Genomic DNA, 16,563 nt, shown 5'->3' with positions numbered 1-16,563 from the left:
GAGATGTGCTTTGTCTTTTTTTGTAGGAGCTGATTGCCTTCAGTCAACGTCTGATCTCTGTGATTCAAGTTGTGCAGGTAAGAGATATTTGTGGGACTTTGTGCAAATTGAGCTTCAATGATTTTGCTGGAAAACCTTAAAATCTCATCAATAATGTTATTCCTGCATGTTCTTAGCGTTCCCTACCACTGATGTGTCCTATCAGAAAGGGATGAGGTATACTTACAGATATAAAACGGCAATCACCACATCCCTCCATGGATCAAATGCCGGCAGAAATGGACTGGTACTGGACTGTGTGGTTGATATTGATGCCATCTCCGAGTGCCAGCTAAGGATGCAGGTTAGAGTCCGTCTATTTCTGTAATATAAAGAAAACACGAGATTGCTCACTATGTTGGAATTGTGTCGTAGATAAGAAATCCACAGATAAAGAGACTTTCCCCTCAGAAAGAACACTCTGTGCCTCGTTTAAAAAGTTTAAGGTAATTCCAGAATAAACATACTGCTTATGCATCAGTACTCAACACATGCAGTGATCTTGATATATGATACTCATCAGTGTTTTTGGGTCTCGTGAGCTCAGCTGGTGTTTTTCTTACCCAGAGAGTCGCTGGAGAGAACACCCCTGACATTCTCCCTCCAGGGGGGAAAGGTCTTTACCCTATGTATCCAGGAGGGGGAGCAGATGTGGACGTTGAACATTAAAAGAGCATTTCTGAGCATGCTCCAGACCTCCCACACAGAATCCAAACATTTGGAAACAGAGGTGAGATCTGGTCCTGTTTGATATTAGTACTGCTATGGACTCAGAATAGGGCTGCACGGCGTTGGAAAATCATGTGATATGATTATTGAATATAGCAATATTGATATTTTTGCGCTATTTAACATGGTACATATGATATTTAACATGGTTCCCCTCTTCAGACTGATGTGCATGGAACGTGCACTAGCTTGTATGAAAGGCGAGGGCGATTACTGTTGAAAACCAGGTTTCTGAACCAGTGTCAACAATCAAGACTGGCACAATTCTGGGCTCATTCAGTACCTCTAACAGGGGACACGGTGAGTTCATTCACATTGTCGATTTTTTTTTTTTTCTTTATCGGTGTGTTTGATTTAAAAAAAAAAAATCTTATACATGTTTGCCTTATGAACAGTCAGTGCAGTCAGAGCTACGCTGCGTTCAGGCCTATGGCTCTGCAGTTATGGAAGAGGTCAACTGTACTGAAACTGTATCCATAGCAACGTGGTTTCAGACTGCGGGAGAAGTGAAGACGCAAACTGAGTCAACTTTGCGGTTGCTCAGAGCCCAGCCAGGCAGTGTTTCAGGAGCAGGTAATTGATGGAATTTGGTCTTTCATGGAATGGAAATGACAAAACACAAAAAAACATCATGTACAGTACGTTATTACTCTGGCAGATTCTTTAAGTTTTGGGACGCAAACCGACTTGGAGTTTGAGGATGAAGGAGCCGCAAGACTCGGAAATATTTTCACTCCTCACCAAATCAGCCAAACTATGCGGATGTTGTGCAGCGTCACGTCTCGTCCTCAAGAGGTACGTAGGTTTAAAATGCAACAGATTTCAAATGACAATACTACTCACAAAAATCTACGAGTACTGGGTAAAATTTCAGAAGATGAATTTTCCTGACTTTTTTTGGAGTAGCGTAAAATATACCATAATGTGATATTTTTTTTCTTTTCACACTTCTAGATGTCACAATGGTTTCTTCAGTTGACTTTTCAGCTAAGAGAGCTGACTCTGCCCCAGCTCAAGACACTTTGGCAGGAAGCGTCTTTCAAGTGCCGCAATGACTGGTCAGTGCCGTCAGCGTTCTGTTAATAAAATCATATATCTACATGAAATAAATCTTTGTATGGCCATCAATCAATCAATCAGCAATCAACTCTCAATTTAGCTATTATGTTGTAAATATCTTCTTGTGTTTACTCAAATTTTCATTGATGTGAACTCAACATTCCACAACCATAGCAAATGTTTATCTAATGTCTATTCACTGTTGGGACAGGCAACCCTTGTTGGATGCATTACCTGCTTGTGGCTCAGAAAACTGCATCACACTATTGACTGATCTCATGAAGGAGAAAGAACTGGACGACGAACAGGCTCGTTCTTTTCTCACCGCCATGGCCTTCATCCCTAACCCTTCGCCACAGATCATACACTCCCTCAATGTAGGAACATCTGGATGGCATGAAGTTTGAACTTTGTTCACGGGATGAATGAAAGCATTGAAACGCTGTGCTTTTTTTGTGAAAGACTTTAGTTCATGTCCAAGAAGTGCGGGACAAAGCTCTGCTGGTTGGATCGGCCCTGATCAATCAACTATGTCAGCGCTCCACGACTCCCTGCATTGAACTTCCTCAGGTACAGGCCTTCATACAGACACTAGAAGTAACCTTGAAGGAATGCTGTCAACCACAAGGTCCTGCAAAAGTGAAAGAGGTACAATCTTCACATTTTTAATTCATAATTAAGTGTTTTTGTGCCTATTTTAAATGATCCCATTTAATCCAACAGTTTATTTATGCAATGAAATCTGTGGGTAACATTGGCCTGGCTGCGTCAACCTTCATCCCTCTCTTAAATCACTGTGGACTCAACCGCTCAGCACCTTTGGAGCTGAGACTAGCCGCCATTAAAGCCTTCAGGCGTTTTCATTGCTCAACTAATGTGAGTAGATATGACAGCATTTTGCATAAAGTGAAATTATCCCACGTTTCCTGTAAATACACATATTTGCGGGAGTGGATTCTAAAAAGTCCATAAGTGTCTAAATTCATGCTGCATGACAGGTCGAGTTGAAGAGGTGAAGAGGTTAGCAAGAATCTGTCATGAGTGACTGACAGCAGTTTCCTTTTTTCAGACGACTTTGCTGTTGCAGCTGTACCGCTCCTCCCTGGAGGATCCGGAGGTCAGGATTGCAGCATACCAGGAGCTCATGCGCTGCCCAGATCAAGATTTGTTCGAAGCGGTGAAGGTGATCTTGCGAAATGAAAACTCCAGCCAAGGTCGGTAGATGATGATTTGATATACTGCATAAGCAAATAAGCAGGACATTTAATTATTTTTTAATCTTTGCCATTCATTTTGTGTGTCTGACCAGTGGGTTCATTTGTGTGGAGTCACCTAACTAATATCCTGAGAAGTGAAGACCCCATGAAGCAGACCCTCACCGAGTCTCTGCCTCACGACATAATCAGCAGAGACTTTGAAGCGGATTTTTTGAAATACTCTTCTTATTCAGACTACACAGTCACAAATGGTAAGACTGATTATTTCGCAAATGTTTATTCATAAGAATGACGCACTCTTCATTAGGATTTCTCTTTTTGAACAGGCATAGGAACCACAAATGTGGAGACAACCGTCATATTCTCCCCCAAGTCATTTCTTCCGAGGTCTGCCTCCGCAAACCTTACAGTATATTTTCACGGTCGAGCCAGCAACCTTCTAGAAGTGAGTGGCGTTTAAAAAAAAAAAAAAAAAAAAAACTACTACTGTGTTTCCAGTAGGCCTCCTTACACACTCGATTTTTATTCTAGGTCGATCTTCACATTGAGAATGCTGAACCACTTCTGAAGAGCATTTTGGGTCACAATAAAGAACCCACTTCTTCGGATCAAAGGAATCCAGTATCCAAAGAGGCGAGAAGGACAAGAGGCAAAATAAATGGAGCGAAAGACTCATGTTTGTCCAGCACTAACAGTTATCTGAAGCAGGCCAGGGGATTGGTGAGGTCACAACGACAACGGCGATGTCTTATCATAGGCGTTGTACAGTATGTGCTCAGAAATGTACATTTGTTTTTCAGTTACTCGCAAGGAAAAAAATGAAAGAGGAAGGCCTGAAGTGTTGGCTTAGTGTGAGAATGTTTGGGCATGAACTCAGCGTGTTCACGTGCGACGATCTCTCTGCGCAAATCGACCTGATGTCACTTAGTGCAGCGGGACTGGCTGTCAAACTGCTCAAGGTGTCCTGGTGGTTATATCATCATTGTCACCATCTGTATTAGAGTCCCAAATGGTCTCTTATGTCTCATTTATTTTCCAGGGTCATGAGGTTCAGTTGAATCACAGGGCTGTGCTGTCGACACAAGAGTTGATTCTGCCGTCTTTGTCGGGCTTACCTGTAAAAATAGCCACCAATATGACTTGCTTTTTTTCACTACGGCTCAAGGGGAACATCAACTTCAGGGATACGTCTCATTTCTCCATCACCGGTTACGTTAAACCCAAGTAAATGGACATCTACAAAAAGCTATTGGAGTGTTTTATGGTCTTTGTAGTCACATCATGGACTTTGAGTTGTGTCTATTCCCCCAGTGCTTTTGTAGGCTTGTCATCCAGGATGGGCGTTGATGGCACCCTGGGTCATGCTGCAGTGGACTGGATGTCTGAAGTCGTGAGCTCCACCAGTTTGGATGGGAGTGTCCACATGCAGGAGGGGCAAGATCTCAGAGTCATGCTTAACACGCCGGAAGATTCCATGGACGTCATGTCTCTTAGGTAAGCGCAGATTTCCCTCCGACAAAATAGAAACCATTTGTAGGCAAGGGTGTTTTGTCTACAACTGCATGTGTTCAACAGCTCCCGAGTATTTCAACTCAGTGGCGATCACAGAGAGGAGATTCAAGGTCCAAAGAGTCGCATCCAGCAGACTGCCTGCACACCAAAGACGTGTAAGAAATTCAATTGAAATCCTCTTGACAAGCTATACAAAAAAAATAAATATAGCATGTCATCTCTCCTCACAGGGTCAAAGATGGTCGGTTGGCAACTTTGCGCCAATGCATCCTACCCCACAACTTTTGGGGGCATCTCGCTCCCACCCTCAGGTCCCACCCACCTATCCATTCGGCTGCTTAAATTAGACCGAGGTCTCCATTACTACTTGCTTGAGGCTGCCTACGCGATGGTCCCACTGGTACTAGAAAATATGATGCTGAATTTCTGTTCTTTGCTCATATTGCCATATGAATGTTATTATGATAGCATGGCTTAAGAATATCAAAATTCTATCTTTGACTTCAGGTAGACAGCTGGTTTCCCAAAGAAGCTTCTCTCCACCTCCTCCTGGCCACTCCAAAGTCATCCATCCCCAGGGACATGTCACTTGACCTGGCCTTCAACCCTGGTAGATTTTTGCTCAGAGTGTCGCATCCTCTAAAAAGTATCATCGTACAAGGTTAGTTTGACAAACAATAAAGAGATTTGGTTTGTGAATACGTAAGATAACTTGCTTTCTCAGGGGAACTTGAGCAAGAGAGGAGTTCAAAGACGGCAAAACTTGAGCTAGTAATTGATGGTCTTCATTATTATGTTATGGTAAGTTTTGAATTTAGGACTTTTCTAAACATTTCTTTCTCCTAATGAAACTGTCACAGCCCGTACAATTGAATAAGATTCAATGCAATAACTGTGAATTCTGATTTTACAAAGGGCAGAATGCTCTATTATTAAAATAATACAGAGATTTGATTGAAATATTGAATTGATATGAATCCAAGTGATTTGAAACACAAATGTCTAATGGCTATCCATTTCCTGTACTCAAGGGTGTGGTGGACAAACAGACTCTCATCTCAGAATTTAGGACACGCTATCACTTTGAGGCCAAAATGGCTGCCAATAAAAATCCAATCATCCTTTCTGCCAATGTGACCCGTGGACTGGGCAGGAAGATGAGTTTTTCAGCCACGGTTAAGAATGTATTCAGACTACCTGCGTCACTTTCAGGTACAGTATACAAGAGACAGGACCTTTTTGTGTTTTATGGGTTATTCCAGATCTTGAGGACAATATAGTGGTAACATTAGTAGTAGTAACATAATATATATATATATATATATATATATATATATATATACACATATATTTTTCACAAGTACCGATACATGCATGGTATAGACAATATATTTCATCCTCCAATTCATAAATGACCCTAATATTCTACATTTCTATTTTTTATTTAAATTTTTGATAATAATTTTGGCAATAGATTAAGATAAAATGTGTGTCGGACTCCCTAGTGGCCCTGGAACGAAGGAGGGACAGCCGCAGCAGACAGTACTCCCTGGAGGCGGAACTTCTCTTACCCGGCATCGTTGGCAGCAGAATATTGGGACTGATGGAGCAGAAAGGGGTGCTGTGGAGTTCTGGTCTTCGCCTCAAATATGGGCTGGGCGGTGAGTGTTACAAAAACATCCTGCAATATGCTTCTTCATTTCAGTGTACTTCTTTAGACAGTATACTTTTTTTGTGATCTTTTTGTTTGGTGATGTGCCGTGTTAAGATGAAAAAAAATGTGCCAGTTGTGAAACTCGCTTATTTCCACATGATTGTTGAATTCATAACCTTAAAATGAAAAAATTTACGACTAATACCTGTCGCTTGTTGAAATATAGGCTGTGATATTTTTTTGGCCCTTTGACACCTTTGTAGACGATGCCCGACACCTCCATCAAGAGTGCTACACATCCCAGAGTGTCAAGAGTGAGAGGCATGCTAACCTCACGTACACCATGAGAGCTGATCACGAGTTCTTCTGTTCCAACACACCTCCTATCAACCACAAAGTAAAACATATGCTAAAAGATACTAAAACATCATACTCCCCTTAGATATTTTAAAATGATCACTAATAATGTGCCCAACCCATCAAGGGATGGAAAAATGTGAACCTTACCGCATAAATTAATACAGTTTCATGGAAGAAATATTCGAATTTAGGTTGTAAATGTGTGTCGGTGCCTCTGAGAGTGTGTTATGTTCTTGTCAGATCCACTTCAGGCATGAAGAAAGCCCCAGCCATGTGAGATCATCTGTGGATATGAGCTACGGCAAACACTGGGACGAGATCAACAACAAGCACACCCTCCTTCTGAGCCAGTCCTTTAAAAATCAATCGACGCAAAATCACACCAGCTACACATTCGAGGTAACCCAGATAAGATCCGTTTCTTTTTTCACTTTGTTGTGAACCTAACGACACTTTCAATTATTTAACAACTTATTCATGATTTTGTCAGCTGATCCAGATTCGGACATAAAAAGACTGTGACATATTCCCCAAATCTTTTCAGTTTAATCTACAGGTTCCCGAAAAAGATTTAAACTACCGCACCCAGCTCTTGCATTCTTACGTTGGACAGCTTGGCTCTGAGAGCAGCACTCATCTTAAAATCAACTACAACAACTTAATGCCACTTGTTGCTGGTTTACACTGGAAAAGTCCTCCTCATGATGCACTACACAAGAAATGGGAAGGTGATTGGATCTCAGACACTCTGAATGTTGTTTGTGTCAACATCAAGTTACGTTTGCCTTCCTCAGGAACATTTAATATGGACACTCCGTGGTTGTACGTTTACACCACCCAAAAGCTGAGTCAGCACCATCACCACACGCTGCAGCTCAACTCTGAACTGACACTCAACAAATGGGTGACTGTCCGGAATCTCATCCTGGAGGCTTCCTACAGGGATAAAGGTCGCGAAAAGGAGGTCCATCTCAAGCTCCACACTCCAGCTGTGACATTCTTGCAAGTAATATGGAACTTCACCTCATGATTCCAAATATATTTATCATATAAGGAAGTGCAAGCAGACCTCCATCTTTACAAATACCACAAACTGACCATTCAACTTGATCTACTCTACCATCCCTTACCAGTTAGGAGGACTGGGATTCATGGGAAAGAAGAATATGAAAGCCTCTTGTTCACTCAGCTCACTGTGGACTGCTCCTCTTCGAGGCGACATCTTTTTGGAAATCATGAAATCCAGCCTCGCCCTGCAGATGTCTTCCAGCTACGGCAAACAAAACATCACCTTCACAGCTGCCCTGAAAACCATCGACAAGGTGCTCGGCAGCTAACAGGAAAATAGACGCGCTTGTCTTAGTTTTAACAAAATATTTACTTTATCCCGTTGAAGCTTTTGAAAAAACGACAAGCGATATTGAGGGTGAGCTTGTCCGAGCCCAAGAGTCGTCCCACTGAGTTTGAGCTTGAAGGGACGTTGGAGGAACTGAAGAAGGACAAGAAGATTTACCAAAAAACAGCATTGCTCCATCTTAAGTTTGTTCACTACTTTCATTTACACTTGGAACCTTTTATTGTTGGGATTTGAATGTAAAAAAAAAATTCTCTCCAACAGACAACCTTTCAAGTCATTTCCTCAGAAGCTTCTCCTGAGGGAGACTTTCACCATGGACCTCATGAAAGGCCTTTACATCCTGGAATCAAGAGCTGGCTTTTATGGCAATAAAGAGATCATTCACACTCTGACTGTTGGCTTCAAACGACCAAGCCCTTTTGTAAGTACGGTTGAATGAAATCATGAATTTACAAGAAGTTGTTAACGACTGTATTCAGAGAGTGTTTCATCGAATGCATCTCACGATGTTCAGGTTTGCTCTGCGCTGATCCACCCTTTCAACACAGAAACATTTCCATCGGACTGTGAGATCTGTGTTACTATGTCCAGCAACCAAGTAAGTTTTTTTTTTTTACATTTTTAATCCTAGTTGTGTTACAGTGCATTTGAGCTGTTTTTTGTTAGTGTACATATTATCATAATTAATTGAAATATAATGTGGCATTCTCACATGCCATGTTTACCTGCAGTTTATTCACGTCTTTGCACGTGCTAATCAACATTTAACTGTAATAAAATTGTATCTAATCTCATATGCATATGTGGGCAACGTTAAAGAACATTTTAATCTGTAAATTGAAATAATTGTTTAAAATTTATTTGACATTTTAAATTATGTGACATGTAGTTTTAAAATAACCAATTCAAGACCATTGCAAAAACAGTTATTGTGTATTAAAAAAAAAAAAAAAGCATTCTGTCTCTTTTGTAAATGTTTGTAAACAGACTGAAACATGTATCAGCATTTTGGTTTTTCTTCTAGAGCCAGAAAGAAATTCGAGGAAGGCTGCAGGTCAGCAGCAAAGACAAGTTGAGTTTCTTTGGACAAGTTCTTTTCAATTCATTGCACGCAAATCAGCAAGTGATAAAAGTTCGAGCAAACCTCACCCATCAGCTCCAGGTAAACTAACCTCGGACACAATCGCACAATTTAAAGAAACGATAACAAATATTTTGTGCCTAAATTACACCAAATAATGTTAGACGAACCATCTGACAAGTGAAATATTTTTGCTGTTTCAGCTGCAAATCCCCTCATTTGCTCTGCTGGAGGGGGATGTATGCTGGAGCCCCCAAAACAACACAGAATTTGATTATCTAGTTCACGGGAGACTGAAAATTGAGCGACAAGAATGTCAAGTGAGTCAATAGTTGAACCTTTCGTTAAAGTATAAATGGCGAGTTGCTTTTCCGAAACCTCATCTTCCTTTCAGCTTTCAATGCAGCTCAACGGAACATCAGACAAAATTCATCTTTATTCATCTCTCAAGCATCCTTTCAAATCTAAAATTCCCAAATCTCTAGAGGTGAGATGTCCCTTTCATTTATTTATTTATTTTTTAGACATACCAATCTCTAATGATACTGTGATTTTCATGTTAAGGCAAAATCCACTGCTGACATGTCCAGAGGAAGTAGCTCCATTCGTGTGACTGCTGATGGGCAAGACAAGCTGATGCTAGATGCCCAGATCTCCCACTTACTCCTACAGGAGGACAAATCTGTGCTACTGCGGCTCAATTTATCCCAGAATTTGCTGCATGGTCTCACCGACTTGCATGTCAAAATGGCTGCAAACACGTCACCACACAGGTAGCCATCAACGTCTCAGTGGCTAACCAAAGTATTGATATTTGGATGGTTTATTTCTTTACCTCTGCTCTTCTAGTGTGTCTCTACACGGTTCCTATACAGAGGGACGCAACACTCTGTTGGCTCAGGTGAAATGTTCTCGAAGCAACAACAGTGGTCTTCAGCTCGCAGTGTCGGGGACGCTGAGGCACTCAATGACTAACCTCACTATTCTGCCCTGCGTCCTGGGAGTAGATGGCAAAATGGAACTGTCTGACAACATTACCGAAGGTGAAATTATTTATTTATATATTGATTTATTTTCAATTTGATTTATTTTCAATTTTGTGTATTTTCTTATTTATTTATTTATTTGGGATTCTTGATTTGAGTCATGTCAATTATTCAAACCATCTAGGGCAAGTAAGAGTTAGAGTGGAGGAGACTTTTTACAGCATGGATCTGAGCCATCAGGAAGAAAAGGAAGACCTTCCTGGCAGGTTGGAGAAGAAAGTGTCTCCCACCCGTAGCTGGATGTGTATTCTGTCGGGGGCAGAGAATGTCTGTGTGAATGTGAGTAAGCAATTGGAGAAAAAAGGAACGGGTGAGGTCCACATCCAGCTGTCTCATTCATCCCAACTACTCAATACCACAGGTAATTAGTAATTATCACTTGATTCAATCAGATATTTTTAGTATTCAATCAACCGAACGATGAAAAATTAATCAATTGGGTTACTCAAGGCACCACTGTATTTTCAGAATAAATTTTTCCTTTCATCAACATTGCATACTAACCTTTTCTTGTTGTGTGACTCTATTAGGGATTCCTACGAGTAGTAGTGTGCAGGTGAGTTGGGACCAGGATGACAGTAGATTGTCAGCCTTTCTCCAACTGCAGGCTGGATCTGAGCATTTAAAAGGTGAGTTGAACGGTGGCAGGACAAAGCAGCTTGTGCCACGATGGGAAATCCTCTCAACATTGCAGCACAGAGTCAAAGCACTACAGAGAAGAGGCATACCGAGCTCCATGCATGCCGCAGCGCATTGCGAGGTGTCCAAAACGATTTTCTTCTTATCAATTTCAGTATGGCTTTTCATTTGTTTGTACCAGTTTCATTGATTTTGTTTTTCCCGAACAGATAGGTACTATTGGGTTGGACACAAGGCTGGTATTTCAAATGGAAGAGAATAAAACGATAGATGCCGTTTTAGTTGTCGGAACAAAAAATAACACCGCTGTATTCGCTGCATCCCTCTGGCAAGAGATAAACTTTCTGCGGGGGATCGTACCTGCCATGTTGCAGGTCAGTTTTACGCTTTTGCATTTTTCAACCGTTGTTTTCGTTGATTTTCTCTTTGTCATGGTTGCAATCCATCGTAAGCATAATGATTCCTGACCAACCTTGACAACTCCTTGTGAAGATGTTTGAAAGTACAAAAAAAAAACATCTTACTTTATTACTTCTACATAAAAATGGGGCCTCGAGTTTGACACCTGTGTTTTATAGTTCACATCCTTAATGTGCCGTCCCACAATGTTATTTTCTTTTCTAGTTTCTGCTTTGAACAACAAAGTCTGACAACATGCAGGGGGCTTTGTTTTCACAGATGAACTGCACAGGGGACACGGCCACAGACCATCTCTCCGCGCGGTGTTATGGAGACGTGGCGGGTCGCCCAGTGGAGGTACGAGCATTTCGCTCTCATAGACCTCATAACAGGCTCTGCTACGCTATAGCAGTTGCGGACCCGAGCCTCAGCGCTGAAGCTAAAATCTGTTTGAGTCCAAATGGTCAGAAGGAGTTCAAAGCGAACATCTCTCATTCATCTGTCGTACTGTCGAGTTCTTACGGAGTGCCGACAAAATGTGCCCTCAGACTGCTTCTCCGACCTGGGCCTGAGAGATGGGCCTTGGGGATTGGATTGGTGGTTGACTCGTGGAGGACTGACTTGAATTTGGGAATGAGAGTGGAGAAGGGCGGGCTGTATGGCTGGCATGGACAACTTGAATATGGAGGTCACCAGATGATAGAGAAAGCCGAGATGATTGGTCGTGTGAGGTTGGAAAGCTGGTGTCACATCTGGGCAGATGTTAGGACATTGTGGGATTCAGTCAGTTCGACTCTGCTGGTGTCTTTGCGATGCAAAGGGAAGGGAAGGTTAGTGCTGGAGCAGATTAGAAGACTCCACCAGAATGAAATACAGAAGACGTCTTTAATGGCACACGGACAAGCTGTGAAGGATGGACTGAAAGCTGCTCTTCACTTCCAAAACCATCAAGACTCCATCCATTGCATCTTCTCTCAGCTAATGAAGGAATGGAAAGCTGAAGGGCAGCATCAATGGGCCTCGCTCTTCTGTGCTTTTGAGTCCTCCCCCTCACTCAGGAGGACGCTTCACCAAAACGTGTCTCTCGGAGTAGCAAGTGATGAATGTTCCATGCTTCTGCTGAATCAACAAAGGAGAGGAGAGGACAGGAGGAGCCAGTGGAATTTTTGGGGTCATCAGCAATGTGTCTTACTGAAGGTTAGACAGGAAACAAGATGCATGTCACAAATCTTGTTTCCTACCTAAAGGAAAGCAGCGGAGACATCTTCATACTGGACATGACTCACTACTTTCCATATGAGTCGAATAGATGTTTACTCCTTTACAAAGCGAATTATTCAAATATATTCTTCCTTTTTGTTTTTACAGACGCTCCGACCCTCACAGACATCAATGAACATCTCCATCAATCGTTCCGGTTCCTCTACAAATGTCAGCATTGATCTCGTAGCTCCAGATAAACAGAAAGGCAGCATGAAGTTGTTGCTCACCTTTCAACCTCGACTTTGTTTGAACGCATCGGTCCAGCACTCTGTGGAGGCAATACAAGCACTGGGGATTCCTTCGAATGGAGCATTGCTCATCAGTCTCTCAGCAACACACCCGCCTTTTGTGAAGGTTGGTCTGGAGATTGGAAATTGTCACCTCAGTGGCCTTTTGAATAAGTCTTCAGAAGCAGAGAGCAACAGATTTTCTTACAGTGTCGAGGTGGCCAACTATTGCCCAGTCCTAAAGGTAAGAAACAGTGGACAGCATTGTGAAGATTTTTTATTTGGCTTGTTCTCCTATGTAAGGGATCCCTGGACTGAAAAACATTGAGTGGTCTGCATGAATAAGTGTGACAACAAGCAAGCCACAAACGTTCTTCTCATCATGTTTCCTCTTCCTCAGGGAACGCTCATTCCTGCGACCCTGGTTCTTCACGGGTCTTTGTCAGGGGACCCATGCAGGCGTATGATCAGCTCCTCTCTGAGGGCAGAGAAGCAAGAGCTCACTTTTGAGCTACGGGATTCCTGCAGCTCCCCGCATCTCTTTGCAACTCTTACCCATAATATGTCAGGGTTGAGGAGCCGAGGTGTTCCTCAGATGGTCATCGTTGAGGCCACTGCTTCAGGAGGTGCTGAGGAGACTGGGGCTCTGTTCCTTAAAGCTGGAACTTGTCAGATAAGATTTATTGAGGACCAAGACAGGGCACGGCAGTTCTGGGCTCTGCAGTCGGATTGCCCAACGTTGCAGGTATGCTTTTGGGGAAAAATACTCAAAACTATTTCCAATCACCAATTTTTTTTTATTTCTTCTCAGACTCAGTTGAACGGATCAGCATGGCGGGAGGCTGATGGTAAATGGGTAGTCACGGTGGACACAAATTTGGACGGCAAAAAGAGTTTCCTGCAGCTTGTTGCACAGGCATGGCCAGAGTTAAGTGTGGAGGTTGGGTTGAGGCACAAGCTTTTTGCTCTGGGAAATTTCCCCGAACACACCAAAGTGATGGTAATAGGCAAGCTTGGCAAACAACAATGTGCCGCAGAGGCCCTCTTTCGATTTGATGAATGTGCCGTGAGAGCCAGAGGATTTGTGATGTCCCGTTCTGGCCTGCAGGGCTCACTTGTGTACCACAACAACTGCAGTGTCATTCAGGTATATGCACAATATCATTTCCACAATTGCTTCATGTTTGGTTGAATTTCTCACGTGTGCTTTCTAGGAGTGGGGTAGTCCAGACATGATGCAGGCCTCTGGATCCTTGATTGTTACCCCAATTTATGCTGAATCGCAAGTTTCCATGACGATCGACAAAGATGAGATGCATTCGTTAGTTGCTCTTAAAAAAAACAAGGTTTGAAATTCATACTAGAGAATGCAATTTCTGTAGTCATAGTAAAGTAAAGCTGCGAAATTATTGAAGTGGGCCTAAAAGTTGGAATGGTTTGAATCGTTTGTTAAATGTTTAAAGTCAGCGTACAAAATGTTATTTTAGGAATGTTGTCATGGAGAATGTGGAAGATTGAATAATGTGGGAATTTTCAGGATGTGAAAAGTAGTTCCCAAGAAATGAGAAATGTTTTTGTTCAAAGTCTCATTTGCTCAAATGTTGTCTTGTTTTTTTGTGGAAAATGTGAAATTGAAGACTCTGAAGTCTTAAATTTTGTCAACGTTTGAAAATTTCAATGGCTTAGCTCGGTTGAGATATATGTGGAAGGAGTACGGGAGAATTCATATTTGTTGTTTTTGGTGCACAATAACATCTTCGCTTTGCAAAATTCACCTAACAAACAATCGGATCCTCTGAGATCCATAAAACCACTTTTGTTTTTTCCCCCAGGCACAAAATGAGGTAACGCTTTATTTCAACCACTCCATGCCCCTGTTAAAGAAGCTCGGTCTCACGACTGACACGGAAATGTCTCTGAGTTCTGGGACTCATGGCAATCAGTCATATTATTACAGGATACACTGCAGAGCACAGAACCAAAAGGTAAGAAGATTGTGAAATGTATTGCTATACTTTTTGAAAATCAAAATTGCCCTGTCTGGATTACAGTTGGATCAAGAGACGACCATGGAGAAAGCGCATCAGACAGTTATTGTCAAGAGTCATTTCCAACATACACTGAGTTACCTAAATTCAGTGGGAATCCCTGGCAACAGCAGTATCCAGGTAGTTTTAGCCAATTACCAACTTTGACGATTAAAGAGGCAATATTTTTTATACTAACTTGTGTGTTGATTATATAGTTGCAGATTGGGTCCTCCGAGGGGAAGACCCTAACCGTAAATGCCCGATTTGGACATCAGCGAGCAGGACTGAGGCTAAATATGAAATGTTTTCCCATGAGCAAAGAAATACAAGCAATCATGTGGCAGAGTTCATCGTGGCTACAGCAAAGAGGAATACCTCACAATATCGAGGTACAGTATATGTGGAACAGTGGCATGTATTTCAAATAGTCATGTAAAGAATTTGTTTTTTTTAATTCTTGTGCTTTTTTTTTTATATTGAACTAACATTCTCTGGGAATGGAATATGTTTTTTTTAAATAGAAACAAATTGTTGCTCACAAAGCTGACATAAGAGTCTATGCATAAATGTATTTATGTTTTATTTATTTGTCTTGAAGGGCTTATGTTCCATTCAAGGGACATTGTCCCAGCTTCTGTCCAAGGCGCAGATTACTGTAGATGGGCATAAGCTGCTGGACTCTGGTCTGAATGTGAGCTTGGTTGATGGACGTCTGGCTGTACTTCTCTCCTACTCTCCCTCGCCTTCAAATCAAACATGGAAATGTTTCAGTCTCAACACTGCAGTGACTCTGCACTTTAAAGGTCAGATTGATTTAACAACTGAAATCAGAATATTTAAAAAAGCATCCAAGGAAGGGGAAATCAAAGCACTCCAATACACACTACCTAGCGACTGGAGTTGAAGTTATTCCGTGACCATGCTTTGTAACTCAAAACACTAGTCTCTCAAATCATCTTTCTGCATTGAAATGAATAGAGATGCCGTTAATCCGTTCCAGCTCCCCCCTATTTGTATTGTATTCATCCATTTGTATATACTTTTTATTAAATCCTTATCAAATATTTTGTATGTTGTTATAATACGAGGTGATATCTTCTCTACAGGTCCTGTAAGGAGCATCTCAGTGCTTGCTCATAATCATGACTGGAGGATTCGCTTGGTTGGAGATGTTGCAGGTTGGGGGCTACAGGGACTGACCAAAGAGGGCAGAGTTACTCTCAAGCACACGAGAGCTGGAGACTCCAGTCCTGCCTTGCAGGTAGTAAACATTACAATCACAGAGCAGAAGGCTTCAACTCCAGGATTATTTGTAGATCGCCAACCATCTCTGTGTTTGTTCATTTAGGTTGAAGCATGGGGAAGACTGTCTGGGTCACAGCTGAAGTGCTCCATGGCAGTGAACCCTGAACTCGTGTCCTCACTTGCAATCATCATCCAAGGGCATCATCTCCCCAACAGGTCGGCGCGCAAATAATACAGATTAAGATAGATTAATGTGTGCAAATAATAGATGACAAAATATTGTTTTGTCCAGCAAGGACCTGATGGTGAAGGTGGTCCAGAGTATTCCCAAAATGCAGATCTACTTACCATCACAACTCAGTTTCCACTCACAGGTTGGTTGTATCGGTGAGTCATGAACAAGGCAGACTTGACATCTGGTAACAAATCATCTGCCTCCTCCTGTCTAGTTCAACCAATCCTGGTCCGGTGTGGGAGGTTCGGTGGAGGTGCTGTCCGGCAAGAGGCGACTATGGAGCCTTGGGGAGTTGGCGGTGATTGACAGTGGATACAGACATCGTCTGGAGCTCAAACACTCGTACCCTCAGGTATTGTTGATGTTTGGGTTTAGGTGTTTTATCTGTGCCAGGATGTGGCTTCACCTGGTGCTTCTCAGTGGTAGCAGTTTTTCAAACACCCTGGCATGCAATATTGTATTTCCAGTATG

The 16,563-nt window shown here is 42.1% G+C and overlaps 1 protein-coding gene across 8 annotated transcripts in view; it reads left to right on the top strand.

Annotated features, from left to right (window-relative positions):
* The window catches only part of LOC125985104 (uncharacterized), a 32,130-nt gene that overhangs the window by 10,053 nt on the left and 5,514 nt on the right, over positions 1–16,563 (top strand). For all 8 annotated transcript variants that reach the window (XM_049747601.2, XM_049747595.2, XM_049747599.2 and 5 more), the window contains 53 exons: positions 27–77; positions 177–343; positions 415–485; positions 607–769; positions 931–1,068; positions 1,164–1,341; positions 1,427–1,563; positions 1,723–1,826; positions 2,039–2,204; positions 2,290–2,475; positions 2,551–2,703; positions 2,897–3,041; positions 3,137–3,295; positions 3,371–3,489; positions 3,576–3,764; positions 3,845–4,003; positions 4,084–4,268; positions 4,356–4,538; positions 4,620–4,711; positions 4,787–4,956; positions 5,064–5,217; positions 5,281–5,357; positions 5,588–5,768; positions 6,062–6,217; positions 6,474–6,607; positions 6,811–6,969; positions 7,115–7,298; positions 7,365–7,576; positions 7,704–7,892; positions 7,967–8,109; positions 8,189–8,348; positions 8,442–8,525; positions 8,952–9,089; positions 9,212–9,328; positions 9,403–9,495; positions 9,573–9,781; positions 9,858–10,051; positions 10,179–10,415; positions 10,585–10,814; positions 10,903–11,067; positions 11,372–11,449; positions 12,461–12,826; positions 12,983–13,327; positions 13,394–13,729; positions 13,797–13,928; positions 14,415–14,567; positions 14,634–14,750; positions 14,828–15,001; positions 15,211–15,415; positions 15,719–15,873; positions 15,961–16,073; positions 16,150–16,231; positions 16,307–16,444. In XM_049747601.2, coding sequence (XP_049603558.1) covers positions 27–77; positions 177–343; positions 415–485; positions 607–769; positions 931–1,068; positions 1,164–1,341; positions 1,427–1,563; positions 1,723–1,826; positions 2,039–2,204; positions 2,290–2,475; positions 2,551–2,703; positions 2,897–3,041; positions 3,137–3,295; positions 3,371–3,489; positions 3,576–3,764; positions 3,845–4,003; positions 4,084–4,268; positions 4,356–4,538; positions 4,620–4,711; positions 4,787–4,956; positions 5,064–5,217; positions 5,281–5,357; positions 5,588–5,768; positions 6,062–6,217; positions 6,474–6,607; positions 6,811–6,969; positions 7,115–7,298; positions 7,365–7,576; positions 7,704–7,892; positions 7,967–8,109; positions 8,189–8,348; positions 8,442–8,525; positions 8,952–9,089; positions 9,212–9,328; positions 9,403–9,495; positions 9,573–9,781; positions 9,858–10,051; positions 10,179–10,415; positions 10,585–10,814; positions 10,903–11,067; positions 11,372–11,449; positions 12,461–12,826; positions 12,983–13,327; positions 13,394–13,729; positions 13,797–13,928; positions 14,415–14,567; positions 14,634–14,750; positions 14,828–15,001; positions 15,211–15,415; positions 15,719–15,873; positions 15,961–16,073; positions 16,150–16,231; positions 16,307–16,444 — 8,525 coding nt within the window. The remainder of the gene's footprint in view (positions 1–26; positions 78–176; positions 344–414; positions 486–606; positions 770–930; positions 1,069–1,163; positions 1,342–1,426; positions 1,564–1,722; positions 1,827–2,038; positions 2,205–2,289; positions 2,476–2,550; positions 2,704–2,896; positions 3,042–3,136; positions 3,296–3,370; positions 3,490–3,575; positions 3,765–3,844; positions 4,004–4,083; positions 4,269–4,355; positions 4,539–4,619; positions 4,712–4,786; positions 4,957–5,063; positions 5,218–5,280; positions 5,358–5,587; positions 5,769–6,061; positions 6,218–6,473; positions 6,608–6,810; positions 6,970–7,114; positions 7,299–7,364; positions 7,577–7,703; positions 7,893–7,966; positions 8,110–8,188; positions 8,349–8,441; positions 8,526–8,951; positions 9,090–9,211; positions 9,329–9,402; positions 9,496–9,572; positions 9,782–9,857; positions 10,052–10,178; positions 10,416–10,584; positions 10,815–10,902; positions 11,068–11,371; positions 11,450–12,460; positions 12,827–12,982; positions 13,328–13,393; positions 13,730–13,796; positions 13,929–14,414; positions 14,568–14,633; positions 14,751–14,827; positions 15,002–15,210; positions 15,416–15,718; positions 15,874–15,960; positions 16,074–16,149; positions 16,232–16,306; positions 16,445–16,563) is intronic.

The sequence above is a fragment of the Syngnathus scovelli genome, chromosome 17, assembly GCF_024217435.2.
Source record: "Syngnathus scovelli strain Florida chromosome 17, RoL_Ssco_1.2, whole genome shotgun sequence".
Taxonomy (NCBI): domain Eukaryota; kingdom Metazoa; phylum Chordata; class Actinopteri; order Syngnathiformes; family Syngnathidae; genus Syngnathus; species Syngnathus scovelli.
This window is presented reverse-complemented; position numbering and strand designations above follow the sequence as displayed.